A 15,464-nucleotide genomic window follows, 5' to 3' on the forward strand; every position below is an offset into this window, starting at 1 on the left:
CACCCCTCAACCAACTGACCAACTTATTTCAGATTTCTTGGCATCTGTGGACTTGCCGACGCTTGACCCCTCCCACCTGCAAGCTCTGAATGCCCCAATTACAAAAGCTGAGGTGGAACGGGCCATACACACACTTCCCTCCGGTAAATCCCCAGGCCCTGATGGCCTCCCCAACTTATACTATAAAAAGTTTGCAAAGACGCTTAGCCCTCACTTAGCTTTGATGTTTGCGGCTGCTGTGGCCTCTGCCTCCATGCCAGGGGAGTTACTCCAAGCATATGTTGTTACCTTACCCAAACCTGGCAAAGAACCTACTTCTCCCCCCAATTTTAGACCGATATCCTTATTGAACACAGATGTCAAGCTTTATGCTAAGGTTTTGGCCCTTAGACTTCACCCTATATTGCCAAGATGTCTCTCCTGTCAGAGAGGCAGGGAAAGATTGTGTGATTCAGCTAAGCTGAATCACTGATCTCTCTGGGCCTCTGTTAAATTCACCCCCCCACAGTTAGTAAGCACAAATAGGGAACACATTTAACCCCTTGATCACCCCCCAGTGGTAACCCCTTCCCTGCCAGTGTCATTTATACAGTAACAGTGCATATTATTTAGCACTGATCACTGTATTAATGTCACTGGTCCCCAAAAAGTGTCACTTGGTGTCAGATTTGTCCGTCGAAATGTCGCAGTCCTGATAAAAATGGCTGATCGCCGCCATTACTAATAAAAAAAACAAAAAGTCCATAAATCTATTCCGTAGTTTGTAAATGCTATAACTTTTGCACAAACCAATTATTATACGCTTTTTGGGATTTTTTTTTCCAAAAATATGTAGCAGAATACAAATTGGCCTAAACTGAAAAAAAAAATAGATTTTTTAATTTTTTTTATTGGGAATGTTTTATGGCAGAAAGAAGAAAATATTGTTTTTGTTTTTTTTTTTTTAAATTGACGCTATTTTTTGTTTATAGCGCAAAAAAACAAAAAACTGCAGAGGTGATCAAATATCACCAAAAGAAAGCTCTATTTGTGGAAAAAAAAAAGACATCAATGGTATTTGGGTACGGCAACGCACGACTGCGTAATTGTCAGTTAAAGCAACGCAGTGCCGAATCTCAAAAATGGCCTGGTCATTAAGGGGGTAAAACTTTCCGGGTCTGAAGTGGTTAAGAGCTCACTCTTGTCATGCAGGAGGTGAGCAGTAAGGACTAGGCCCCACTTAGCCACATCCTGGGAGTACTCAGTCAGGCTTCAGGGGGTACGTAAATGGCCTACACCTAAAGCAAGAGAACTAATTTACTTTAGTAAGAACTGCAGTTTGTTTTTATCCACAGGCAACCCTTATATGCATAGACAGTTTTTTGGTAAAGTTTCATTCACACAGAACTCCAAACTCGGGCGACATGGAAGTGCAACTTTGAAGCAAGTTTGACACAACTTTGGATGGGTGCAGCTTGGATGTGCCTTGCCCCTCTGCACTAGGTCACTAGTCAGACCCACTATTGCATGTAAAACATTCAAAGTTTCATAGTTGGCAAGGTTGAATAAAGACACCAGTCCAACCTGTGTAACTGGTGTATGTGTGTTCATGTCAATAATCACTTTCTATATCCCTGTATATTGTGTTCACTGAGATGTACATAGAAGAGTCTTTTAAAACAATCAATACTCCCTGCTGACACCACCAATTGTGGAAAAGTTTTCACATTCTTATCGCCCTGACAGTGAAAACCCCCCTGTGCAACCTAAGGTTCAACCGCTTCTCCTCCAATCCCATTGAGTGGCCCAGTGTCTTTCAACACTCCCTTAGACTGAATAATTTTCTTCCTACACTGGGATCACCATTGAAGTGTTTATATATCGCTATCATATCTCCTCTCAAAGAGAATAAATTTAGTGCTTGTACTTGTACTTGTAGTCTTTTCTCGTAATTGAGGTCCTCCAGTCCCCTTAATTTTGCTGCCCTTCCCTCCAGCTCATCCTTCCTGAGGAGACTGGTAACCAGAATTGGACAGAATACTCCAGATGTGGCCAAACCAGAGTTTTATAAAGTGGCAGGATTAAAGTTTTATCTCTGGAATAGATTTCCTTTTGAATGCATGCTAATAGTCTGCTTGACATTGCATGATATTACTCAGTCTGTCTTCTACTAGGAACCCCAGATCTTTCTCCTTCCTGGATTCCCCCAGAGGTTTTCCCCTAGTAACTTGCATTTATATTTTTAGCCCCCAAGTGTATTAGGGCTCTTTCACACGGTCCGCTCTTTCACACGTAGGCGGATCCGTGCTGCTCAGCGGGGATCGATCCGCGATCCCCGCTGAGCCGGCGGATGACAGCTCCGTCTCCGCTTGCAGTGCGGAGAGGGAGGTGTCACAGCCCCCGCTGCTCTCTATGGGGGATCGGATGAGAGTGGACCGCCTGTCCGCTCTCATCCGATCCGATACCTGAACGGATGGAAAAATAGGGTTTCCATCCGTCCAGATTTCATGGACAGGATCGGATACGGGTGGCAGCAGAGGTGTCTCAGCTGACATCCGCTGCCCCATAGAGCTGCATGGAGGATCCGATCAGATCCGCCTAAAAAACTGACAGGCGGATCTGATCGGACCGCCCGTGTGAAAGAGCCCTTACTTTACATTTTTTCAATATTTAACCTAATTTGCCATGTAGTTGCCCACCCCATTATCTTATTGAAGTCCTCTTGTAAAGTTTCTATATCCTGCTGTGAAGGTATTACTTATTTTTTTGTCATCAGTAAAAACTGAGATGCTGATTACTACTAATGATACCATTTTCATTAGCAAATTCTTGGATATAGTCCCTTATCATCCCATTCAATAGTTTACATACTATCGATAATAGACTGACAGGCCTGTCATTTCCAGGAATATGTCTCTGCCCTTTTTTGAATATTGGTACTAAATTGGCCCTTTGCCAATCAGCTAGTACCATTCTCGTCAGTATGCTGTCCATATGGTTAAGGAATACCGGTCTGGGTATAACCTCACTGAGTCCTTTGAGGACTCTCAGGTCTAAGCCAACTGATCCTGGTGGATTCAGGTACAATTTTCATGCAACTTTTGAGGGATTACATTGAAGTTTATGAGCCTCAAGTTGCATTAAAGTCAGACCAAATTAGCGCATGAACGACAATGAAGTTGCTGCAACTTTAGAATGCACATACACTATATTGTGCAAAGTTTTGGGATGTCTGCCTTTACATGCGCATGAACTTTAATGGCACCCCAGTCTTAGTCCAAAGGATTTAATATTGAGTAGGTCCACCCTTTGCAGCTATAACAGCTTCAACTCTTATGGGAGGGCTGTCCATAAGGTTTAAGAGTGAGTCTATGGGAATGTTTGACCATTCTTCCAGAAGCACATTTGTGAGGTCAGGCACTGATATGGACGAGAAGGCCTGGCTCGCAGTCCACGCTCTAATTCATCCAAAAGGTCAGGACTCTGTACAGACCAGTCAGGTTCCTCCACCCCATACTCACTTATCCATGTCTTTATGGACCTTGCTTCCCTTGCCTCCCAATAGACTTCAATGGGGTTTAGGAAAAACTTAGTATTTTCTGACTTTTTAGCATGACTCAGGAAACAGTCTGATAATCGCCCCTGGGTCAGTTTGCTTCTCACGTATTTTATGCACTAGTAAAAGAGACACCTAACAGCTAAAACACAACCAGTCTATTCCAGTGCGGCAAGATCCTGGTGTACAATTCTCCTGCCCCAGCTAGGGTTGCCACCTCATCCCTTTAAACCAGGACACACATTAATTACACAGGTTCTGTAGCTCATTAACCACTTCAGCTCTGGAAGGTTTTACCCCCTTAATGATCAGGCCATTTTTTGCGATTCAGCACTGCGTTACTTTAACGAAAAATTGCGCGGTCGTGTGATGCTGTACCCAAATACAATTGATGTTTTTTCCCCACAAATAGAGCTCTCTTTTGGTGGTATTTGTGCGGTTTTTAAAATTTGCGATGTAAACAAAAGAAGAGCGCCAATTTTGAAAAAAACGCCATATTTTTTACTTTTTGCTATAAAATATTCCCAATAAAAAAATCTAAAAATATTGAATTTATTTTTATCTGTTTAGGCCAATTTGTAGTCTGCTGCATAGTTTTGGTAAAAAAAATCCCAAAAAGCGCATTTTAATTGGTTTGCGCAAACGTTATAGCGTTTACAAACTACGGCATAGATTTTTGGAATTTTTTAATTTTTTACTAGTAATGGCGGTGATCAGCATTTTTAGCAGGACTGCGACATTGCGGCGGACAGATCGGACCCCTACTTGACATTTTTTACACTTTTTGGGGACCAGTGACATTAATACAGTAATCAGTGCTAAATAATATGCACTGTTACTGTATAAATGACACTGGCAGGGAAGGGGTTAACATTGGGGGTGATCAAATGGGTTAATGTATGCCTGTTGGTGCTTACTCACTGTGGGGGGGTTTATGACAGGCACAAAGAAATCAGAGTTTCAGCTTAGCTGAAACTCCTGATCTTTCCCTGCCTGTGTGACAGAAGACTTGTCTGCTTTGTTTACATAAGCAGGCGGGTCTTCTGTCAGTTTTTCTGACGATTGCAGGAGGCCAGCAGTAATCGCTGCTAATCGCTGCCGCTCCTCTCGCAGCCTGCCTCCCGCAGTGTCTAAACACAGCAGAAGGGCGGCTCTGGCAGCGCGTGCACGCCGCCTAGACCTCGTACACAAAATCACGTAGATCTACGTGATTTTGCACAACCGAGCCGCCCTGCCGCAGTATATCTGAAGTGGGCGGTTGGCAAGAGGTTAAGGTGGTAATTAAACTGCCTGAGACCCCTTTCACATGGGCTTTCCGATCAGGTCCGGCTGTCGGTTTTTTAGGTGGAAATGATCGGATGCTCCATTCACCCCTATGGAGCAGCGGATGTCAGCTGTGACATCTCCGCTGACACCCGATCCGATCCGTGAAATCCAGACGGATGAAAACCCTATTTTCCATCTGTCTGAAGGATGGGATCAGATGAAAACAGACAGGCGGCCCATTTTCATCCGATCTACCATAGAGGAGAGCAGGGATCTGACAGGCCTGTCCCTGTAAAGTAAGCGGAGACAGACCTATCATCCGCCTGCTTAACAGGGGTTGGTGGATCGATCCCCCGCTGAGCAAAATGGAGTCTGCCGGGCGGAAAACCCACGTAAAAGGACCCTTATGTGAATTATATCAGCCTCAGAACCTGTGTATTTAATATGTGTCCTGGATTAAAGAGATGAGGTGGCAGCCCTAGCCCCAACATATAACTTAACCACTTCCCGCAAACTGACTTACCTGTACGTCGGCTTGCAGAAGTGGTTGTACCAGTATGCAGGCATCAACCTGGTACCGTTTTTTAGAGCTGGCAGTCGACTTTCAGGAGATAACAGCCGATGCGGCTCTGCAGCCGCTCGGCTGTTATCCCGGTCAGTGCCATCTTAACAGCATTAACGGGCCCCGGGCAATGCAGTGCACTGGGGCCCTGCCTACACATCACCCATGAGGATAAAAATGCTAATTATAAATAAGGCGATATTTATTGGTGCAGCAGTGCCAGGCTAATGACAGCTTCCAAGTTCGGCGGCTGAGTCCGGTGACCACACACACGGACGGGAGTCAGACTCGACTGTCCTGTGTGCGCGCCTGTTCCTGTGGAGGCAGACAGGCATTCCTGCAGTTGTGGGCTCCCCCTCCACGGCCTAAGTGGCCTGACAGCAGCGCAGGGTCAACAGGCGCTTGCCACCTGCTAAGTTCGGCGGCGGGATGCACATGGAATCGGGAATAATGCTTGGCTGGAGCTGGGTCGCTGGGCAGGTGGGGCCCCCCGGGCAGGTCCATTCGGTAAGATTACCCTGATCCCGGTGAGCGGGAGGGGACGTCCCCCTACCATCCTGCGGCTCTGACCCGAGAGAGACCCAAGCAACCAGTCGGCATATCCGCCGGCTGTTTGGAGTCCCGAACAAAGCCGGATTCAGCTTTGATCGGGTCTCAAATGTAGTAACCCGGAAGCGGTGTCACAAAGTCAGTTCCGGTTTACTTAATTTAATTTAAAAAAGGGACAGTATTCAAAAATGTCGATTTCGCCATTTTGAATATATTGAAGTGCAGTGGAGGGGTTGGGGGTCTTTTAGACCCCCGATTCCTCCATAAAGAGCACCTGTCACTGCCTATTACTGTTACATTCCTTGTGACACCAAAAAAAGTGACCAGATTTTTTCTTTTTTAAAGAAAAACAGTGCTAAAATTAAAAAAAATGTAAATAAAATAATAATAAAAGCGTCCCGTCGCCGTGAGCTCACACGCGAAAGAGAATGCATACGCAAATGAAAACGGTGTTCCAACCACACACGTGAGGTACTGCCAGCGTGAGAGAAACAATTCTAGAAAAAGATCCCCTCTCTAACTAAATTGGCAACTGTTAAAAAAATGTAAAGCCTCGCCTATGGAGTTTTTTAAGTGGCGTAGTTTGTCGCCATTCCCCAAGTGTGCGCAATTTTAAACCGTAACATGTTAGGTATCTATTTACTCGGTGTGACATCTTTCACAATATACAAAAAAACTGGGCTAACTTTACTGTTTTAAAATGCAGTGAAATGTATTTTTATCCCCAAAAAATTGCGTTTGACAGACCGCTGCGCAAATACCAAGTGACAAAAAATATTGCAACGACCGCCATTTTATTCTCCGGAGTCTTTGCTAAAATATATATATATAATGGTTGGGGTGTTCTAAGTAATTTTCTAGCAAAAAATGCTGATTTGTAACTTGTAAACGTGTCAGAAATAGGCTGTAATAAGTGGTTAAAGACCTCTGAACGCCGTTCCTGAAGTCACAGTTAAAAAGTTCCTTTTACTTGGTGAAGTCACGATCCTTATCACATTATGGGCACCGGTCCCTGGCAAATCTCCGCTCCGCACCGCCTCAACTCCTACCGTTAGATCACGCCGTACCCCTTCCCTCCGCGCATGCGCGGCTTTCCTTTGTTTGACGTAATGCGCGGTGCACGCGCTTGTTGTGGGCGCGCGCGATGCAAAATGGCGGCGGCCACAGGAGAGAAAAGCTGAGGTGAGAGCGTTGAAAATGGCTTGTTTTTAGCGGCGCACGTATCTGACATCCTGTGCGACCGCAGGCCCCTGTCCTCAGCACCTTACTAAAGGGCAGTTCGAGTCCCTGCTGTTCTATAAGGAAAGGGAATTGAGTCTTCATTGTATGAAAACGTGTGGTGAATGCTTGAACAATAAGGTGCACTCACATTACTGTGGCGTAGGCTCCTTGTAAGATGATCTGCATCGCTGGAGGTGATATATCTCCAGTCAGGTGTGTATTGAGGAGAATAGTGGAGTACAGTAATTAGGAGCTGCCCAGCTCTTCCTGGTCGTGTTTTCTAGACAAAAGATCTACAATGTCCAACCTCTACATTGTGTGACTGGCCTGCTGCTTCTGCTGGTGTATGAGGGAATTTCTCGTCAGGGGATCCTGATTGCAGTCACAGGCTATAGGGAATTTCTAGAAAATTCTGCAGATTTGTCACAAACTGCATCTTCTAATGCTTCACATTTATTAATGCCTTATTATGGAGATTAGCTGTATTTTTTGCTATTCTCTCTGGCTGATCCCCCTTGTGTGCTTATTTGAGGCCTACAAAGATTATTTATATTATCTGATGAAACGATTTATTGATTTTTTTTTTTGTATAGACAGATCACGTAGTGTAGGAAAATTCTTTGATTTCCCCTGGGGTTGGTTTTTCTTTTAACCCCCGCTTACATTTTTTTCCCCCTACATTATGCTAAAAATACCATACATGCCGAGCCACCGAATCATCTGGCCTTGTTGCTCAGCTACTCGCACACCAGGTCCCGTGCCGCCATCTTCCTTTCTGATGTCATAGCTGTCTCTTCTAGGTTCTTGTAGCTGGTCCCCCAATGATGCACTGGCAAGACGGCCCTCCTCCAGTTTATAGAAAGTTGAAAAGATGCAGACTTTTTTTTTTTTTTTTTTTTTTGCGAATCAGTCTGGGTTCACACTGGTGCGGTGCAATCATACATGCGATTTGCCAGTGCAGTTTGATTTGTGCCTTTCACATTGGAGTGACTTGTCATGTTATTTGACAGGTCAAATCACATGACAAGTCTCATCCTATTGTCAGCAATGGTACTGTCCAAATCGGCGCAATGCTGACTTTTTCAGTTGCTGTTTTCAGCTTATGACAGCGGGTGTGGGGATCCCCCACCCACTGTCACAGGGGAGGGGATCGGAGGGAGTAGCATGTTCTCAGAGGTAAACGTAACCTTTAGGCCCCTTTCACACTAGCGGACCGTTCAGATCTGCCTGTCAGTTTTTCAGGTGCATCTGAACGGATGCCCCATGCATCTCTATGGGGCATCGGATGTCAGGAGAGACAGGTCTGCTGACATCCGGTCCGGGCCGTCAAATCCGGACGGATGGAAACCCTATTTTCCATCCATTCAGTGGATCGAATGAGAACAGATGGTCCGTTCTCATCCGATTCCCCCATAGAGAACAGCGAGGATCTGACAGCTCAGTCTCTGCACACAGCGCAGAGACTGAGCTGTCATCTGCCTGCTCAGCAGGGGATCGGCAGATTGATCCCCCCCCCCCCCCCCCGCTGTGAAAAACGGAGTCCGCCGACGGACTCCCATGTGTGAAAGGGGCCTTAAGCTGGCAAAATGTTCAGATTTTGGTTTGTCCTTGATGTAATTCGCTTAGTGTGTGTGACCATGTTGGCCCAACATCCTTTGATTGAAAAAAAATGGTTGGGTCAAATAGCAGCTTATAGGATATCCTGACAGCTGCAGCTGTCAGAATAGTATAGCGTGAATGGGGGAATCTGTTAGATTTATTATTATTTTTTTTTTTTCATCAGCCTACAGGCAAACATGGAAGCCACACTGCTTCATCAACACTAGGGATGATCTTGGGCATGTTTGGAACCTAGTCCAAACCCACCTGTGCTATCCCACCAGGAAGATGTTACTGTACTGGGCCAATCAGAAGCAGCTGAGACATTCCCTGCCCCACAGCTTTGCATATACAAGGGGGGCATATGTGCCTGCCGGTGCGGGGACAAGGGGGGCATATATGCCTGCCCGTGGGGGGGGGGGGGGTGTGTCTTGCTTGCTTATGATTGGCAGTGGCTGCTTCCTGGTGAGATAGCTTAGGTGGTGGGTTCAGACTAGCGTCTGAACACTCCTGAACTCATCCCTGTTATAGTGTGGTCTCTAATCTAACAGCACCTATCTTGGGACAAACACAGTAATACATAGATTTAAGGCAGCTATGCCTGGGGGTAACAGCAGTACTAAACATACATAATAAAAAATGGCTGATTGGTAGGATATTTTTATGATGGAAGCGACCGTATTGGTTTCCTCTGCCCTAAATCCTTCTCTCTAGCTGTCAGGGTTTGTTCTAAATGTATACTTTCCTAATTTAGTCTACATTTTATAGCATGGCGCTGTGCAGAAACTATGTGACTCCTATACGTATGTGTGGGAGTGGCATCATCCTGGCCCAGCCAATCAAGTGACAAAAAAATCCCAGCCAAGGAGAAGATGGAAGTGTCCATGACCGTTTTTAGAAAATTGTAGTAGGCAGATTTTTAATGCAGAAAAGACCTGCTATGTCTCTTCTGTAGTAATACAAACTTACCTGTCTTCTCACAGCTTTCTACAGAATGTACACTGAGCTCCTGGAAAACTTCAGCTGTTCTGGAATGACCGACTCCTGTTCACATGCGCAGGGTGACGTTATCCCTGCTGGCCAATGAAGGGGCCAAAAAAAAGCATCTGGGTAACAGGTGTCGGTGACTGGCAAGGAATGTAATCACTGTATCGCTGGTAGAGGGAGATGAGTATATTGAAGAGTTTAGTTCCATTTTATAGGTGCAGAGATCACGTGACCAGGCTCTCCTCCTCCTAGAATGTTTACTTTCACATGAATGGGACTTTGCTTGATTTGGAATCCTAAAGCAAGTGAAGCACTATGCATGTTTTTAAAGCACACTACTGTGCAGGTGTATTTGTTATATCATTACCTCTCCATTTTAACTGGGCATCTTTCTGTCCAAGCCTTGTAGTTGGCATAGTTCCATGGGTTAGTTTTACCACAGTATGTAGTAAGGTGCTCCAAACTAAGACACTAGCTAATCTATATGCTTGTAGTAAATGTTAAAAATGGTTTGCCTACTTCCACATTGTCCATAATAGGTTTTATTCACAAAACTTTCACAGAGAAATATGGATCTTTTTAGTCATGTGACGGTATTTTTCGAATCTCAAAGGATTCTGAAAATATTAGCTGTCACGTTCTTGAAAATAAAAATCCTTATTCTGGCGATTTACAGTAACTTTGTGAATTTAGCCTTATGTCATGTAATTGTTTGTTGCTTTTTTAACTAATTAAATATGTACTGTATTTTCCCACAGTCACTGTCTACAGATGTAGCAGGTGTTATTGCACCTTTTCATTCGAATCGAAATGCAAGCTGCTATTTGGCGCAGTGGTGTGATACTGAAAATTCCTGGTGAAAATGTATATGATGTGAAAGCTTTTTCAAGTGAAGGTAAGATGAATCCTTTCACAAACTGGTCTGCATTCAGATGTTTATATGCTAAATACTCTGAACCTTCCCAAGTGCTTATTTATTCTGCATAGTGTATAATGCATCAGGGTGTGGTAACTTATTAGCAGTTATATAAAAAAGGAATAAAACGTTTTGAGTGCAATTGGTCTTCTAGATCTAGAATACCTGCTAGCTTGTAGAAATGACTTAGTGGCTTTTTTTTTAAAGCAAGGACACTAGGAAAATTGATGTACAGCATGCATTATAGGTTACCTGCTCCTGCAAAACCTACACCCCTTAATCCACTGCTACATTCCTGTGTCAAACCTGTTACTTAGGGGTATTGGGAAAACTGCACACTCCCACCCTTTCTCCCAAAATGCAGCACTTGAATGACCTATCACCAGACCTTACAAATGTCATGTGAGGTGGGGTTGGCTCATGCCTATCCCTGTGCCAGATACTGACTTTCATAAAGTCTGCATTTGTATCAAATTTTCTGGGGCTGTTAGATCATGAGCGAAAGCAAAACTGGCAGCATGTTTATAGACCTTTGATTTCAGTTCTATTTTACTTGCTGAGGCTTATTATGGGTTCATTTTAATTTGCACACTTGTATGTGTGTAGTGGTAAAATATATTTGTCCGAAAATCAGTCTGGAAGGGTTGCACTCTGGTTCATCTGCATGTGTGTATTGGCTACTAAAATGATGGGCATGTGCTGTATTTGATAGCAGGAAATGGGAGGCGCGCTAGACCTCGACCGGCTAAGCTTTTGTTAGATATGTATAACAGAATGCCTGAGGTTTTGGGATTCCTGGGCCACTCTGGAAATTAAAATTGTGCCCAGTCACCTGGATGGTTTGCTACGGGTTCCAAGGGCCACTTTAAATGGACATATTTAAGCAACCTAACCTATTTTTAACTCTGTCTCTTCTAGTTAATGTAATTTTCACATTTTCTGTGTTGTACTTACCGAATATGTATGGTTGTACTAGTAACCTAAGAACTGTACATTAGTGCATGACTTATTTTACTTTTCTCTAAAATGAAAGTAAGATTTGTACATATGTTGAAAGTATTTAATAACAATTTTTAAGTATTGAGAAGATTATATTGAGTAAATTATATTGGTGTTTTTAAGTAACCTATTGTTTTCTTTCCCATTCAGTAAGCATGAAGATGGTCAGTAGTCAGCCTAAGTATGACCTGATAAAGGAAGTAGGTCGTGGTAGCTATGGAGTGGTGTACGAAGCCTTAGTTCGCAGGACATGCCAGCGAGTAGCAGTTAAAAAAATCCGCTGCCAGGCACCAGAGAATGTTGAATTGGCATTGAGGGAGTTCTGGGCATTGAGCAGCATCCAAGGCCAACATCCTAATGTTATTCATTTGGAAGAGTGTGTCCTGCAGAGAGATGGGACAGTTCAACGCATGTTACATGGATCCAGTTCAGCACTTTACCTTCCGGTGAGGAAAAGGCAGAAAATTTTAATAAATGTTTACAGAACTGACATATAAAAATAGGACTGATTTGGTGAAAGAGTACTTTTTACCTTAAGCTAGAATAAAAATCTCTTCAGTAGATTAATACAGTATATTATTTCTTGCCAGTGCAAAAGTGATAAAGTACACTTGTTTCAAGATACTATAATTGCCAATTATAATTGCACTTAAAGAATTGGGCACAAAAGCAGGTTTAGGTAGTCTGACCTGTGTCATTGGTCTCCCTGTTTTTAATCTGAATGATTGTCTAAACTGAGTTTCTGAATATCATGCATAACAGTAATAGTGGTTGTATGATGACCGCATCCATGGTAGTAACATTTTATAATGTGATAGTGTTCTGTCCAGTGTATGAATGGACATTCATTTTCCCTGGAAGCTAGCTCCACCTTATACGCAAGACAGTTGCTCTTCCATTGGGTCTGAAACAGCCTAAGGCTACATTAATACAAGCATTTTGCCAAGGTACAAATGGTAGCGGCAGGAATCCACATAAAGTGCGCCCAATAGCAATCAGCGCAGGCAATCGCTGGCTGTGTGAAAAGCCATGAAGAGCTGTGGTCATCAGCAACCTGTCATTGAAGTGTATGGGCTCGATTGTCGCAGCTAGCCACTCACATATGTCAAAAACTACAGCAGTAATTGATAGATTCTTGCTGCTGCCATTCACGCCATGGCAAAGCACCCACGCAAATATAGCCTGAGGCAGCTGCTGCAAACCCAGCACATGTATGGGTATACTAAGGAATTTATAAATTTTAGGCCTGTTACCCATGTGGGTATTACAGGGAGTCCATTTGTATATGTGCACAATGCTTATTAAATGCTTTGTAGGTGTAAGATCCATTACATTTTATATGTCTTTTAAAATGGTATTCTATTAAACATATAAATAAGTGAATATGAGGACTATAAAAAAAAATTAACTTTTCCTTTTACTTTAGAGAAAATTATTTATAAATATATTTTGTTCTATAAATAATACTTTAGTTGTATTCTGTGCTAGAGTGATTAAAAGTTTGCCTTTCTACATACTTTGATTGTTTGGAAGATTGAGGTTATTTTTAACTTCAGTGTTCTGTGCATGTGATTACTAAATAACTTAATTTCCCAATTATTATATTTTTTTTCTTGCAGTTGGTGGAAACCTCTCTAAAAGGCAAAATCGCCTTTGACCCACGCAGTACCTATTGTCTATGGTTCGTGATGGATTTTTGTGATGGAGGAGATATGAACGAATACATCTTAACTAGAAGACCAAGTCGTCGAACCAACACCAGTTTCATGTTGCAACTAAGTAGTGCACTTGCATTTCTACACAAGAACCAGATAATACACCGTGACCTAAAGCCCGACAATATTCTGGTGTGTAAAGCACGTGATGGTATGGATGAACCTACCCTGAAGGTGGCTGACTTTGGGCTGAGTAAAGTATGTTCTACTTCAGGCTTGAACCCCGAAGAACCCGCCAGTGTCAACAAGAGCTTTTTATCTACTGCTTGTGGCACTGATTTCTACATGGCACCCGAGGTGTGGGAGGGTCATTATACGGCAAAAGCGGATATTTTTGCTCTAGGAGTAATACTGTGGGCCATGCTTGAGCGCTTAACCATCTTGGATAGTCACACCAAAAAGAGATTGCTTGGTGGCTATGTTCAACGGGGGGCACAAATTGTTCCAGTGGGAGAAGCGCTGCTCGAGAATCCCAAGATGGAACTTCCTATTCCCATCAAGAAAAAAACCATGAATCGGCGCATGAAACAATTGCTGCAACAAATGTTGTCTGTTAACCCTCAGGAGCGTCCAGATGCCTTTCAGCTTGAACTACGTCTCATTCAGATTGCCTTCAGAGACTATACATGGGAAACGTGACATCCACTTCTAAGTCTTAGTAGAATTAAATGAGCTGAGATTCGCAGGGCACCTTGAATGGAAGTAGACTTTGTTTGTTTTTTTTTTTACAATGCCAAGCTAGTTCTTACAGTACAGAGTTTGTACTGAGGGAAAGTAGATGTAGAATAAAATTAAATGTTAGTGTGCTATCTGCCCCATTCCTTACCTTTTTGAAATAGATCATTCTACTGATTAGCAGATTCAAATTGGCAAGGGTTACCACATCTGGGGTAACATGAAAATCCCATTTAAGATGATAGTTCCTTTTTGTCTAGGTTTTCCTTTTTTTTTTTTTTCGTACCTCCAACTGGGCTGCTACCATATTTACTATCTCGTAGATGTAGATTAGAACTTTAACATTGCACATTCCAGTGGGATTACTGGACTTCCCAAAGAATGTATGTGATCAACTGCTGCTGTATGAATTTTGCGTGGGTTCTTCTGAATGTGTATTTATTAATACATAAAGATGCATGTCTTTTGCTGTCATTTTTGACATCTTCATAAGATGGCTGTTTGATTAGTTTAGTTATATGTTAAAAAAAAAAGGCTGCTTTATTCTTATCTGGCCTTTTGAGGAACACTTGCCTATAACCTCTGAGCATACCGTTCTGATTTTCTGTGGTAAGCCCATATCTGGGATTTAGAAGGATGGGTTGTGTAGTCCTGACACTTTGATGTAAAGAGCCTTTGGATCTTGGAGCAGTTTCATTTTTTTCACAGATATTGTAAGGTATATTTCAGCATTGCACATGAATGTTTTGTGTTTGAGGTTAAATTGTGTTTATCTCTTTATGGCTCGTTCAGTTATACATGCCTGTAAGAGAAACGTGTTTCATGAATGAAATGTACCTGCACAGGATAATAGGCATTTCAGTACTCTGACAAATTTGAACTTGGTACTATAATTTTCCAATTCCAAGTTTTGCAGTAAATCTTATACTTTGGTTTTGTTTGCTTTAAGCGCATGGAAAATAAGTGAAATGTGGAAAGGTGTTAATGAGCCCAATAAGTAGTCATTGTTTCAGCCAAAGTATGATGCCAGCTTAACCTTTTACAGTCCACCAGCTCATACAAAAACTAAAGTAAGCCTTTAACATATATAAAGCTATAAAGGGCTATAGAGGCAACTTCAATTAAAAGCTGATAGTGGAACTTTCCTGCATGTATTTATTTCCTTTTCCCCATTCTTCTCTTAAGAGTGGGGCTTTAAACCCAGGCACACTCTGTTTGCTAGCTGACTTGTCTGTGAAACCTCTGCTTTGCAGTTTATCTCCAGCCACAATACTTTTGGCTTTCTGAGTTGAAATAAGCAAGCTGAATCCTTTTACTGCTTACATTTTCAAGGTCTGTGAGAGAGAACATTTTAAAGAGGTTGTAAACCCTCTCTTAGAACTTGTACCTATAGGCAGTGGTGTATTTGGGTTTTGTGCTGCCCTAGGCCTGACTAAACTT

The 15,464-nt window shown here is 42.8% G+C and overlaps 1 protein-coding gene across 2 annotated transcripts in view; it reads left to right on the forward strand.

Annotated features, from left to right (window-relative positions):
* Window positions 1-14,261, forward strand: part of PDIK1L (PDLIM1 interacting kinase 1 like) — a 230,143-nt gene extending 215,882 nt beyond the window's left edge. The window contains exons 1-4 of one of the 2 annotated variants that reach the window (XM_082247176.1): window positions 7,019-7,094; window positions 10,478-10,614; window positions 11,785-12,080; window positions 13,254-14,261. In XM_082247176.1, coding sequence (XP_082103302.1) covers window positions 10,530-10,614; window positions 11,785-12,080; window positions 13,254-13,988 — 1,116 coding nt within the window. In that variant the 5' untranslated portion in view covers window positions 7,019-7,094; window positions 10,478-10,529 and the 3' untranslated portion in view covers window positions 13,989-14,261. Of the gene's footprint in view, window positions 1-7,018; window positions 7,095-10,477; window positions 10,615-11,784; window positions 12,081-13,253 lie in introns of those variants that run through there. The other variant, XM_082247177.1, reaches the window with a different exon arrangement.
* Window positions 14,262-15,464: the final 1,203 nt, after the last annotated feature.

Source organism: Pelophylax lessonae (assembly GCF_965119305.1).
Source record: "Pelophylax lessonae genome assembly, chromosome: 2".
In the NCBI taxonomy this organism is placed as follows: domain Eukaryota; kingdom Metazoa; phylum Chordata; class Amphibia; order Anura; family Ranidae; genus Pelophylax; species Pelophylax lessonae.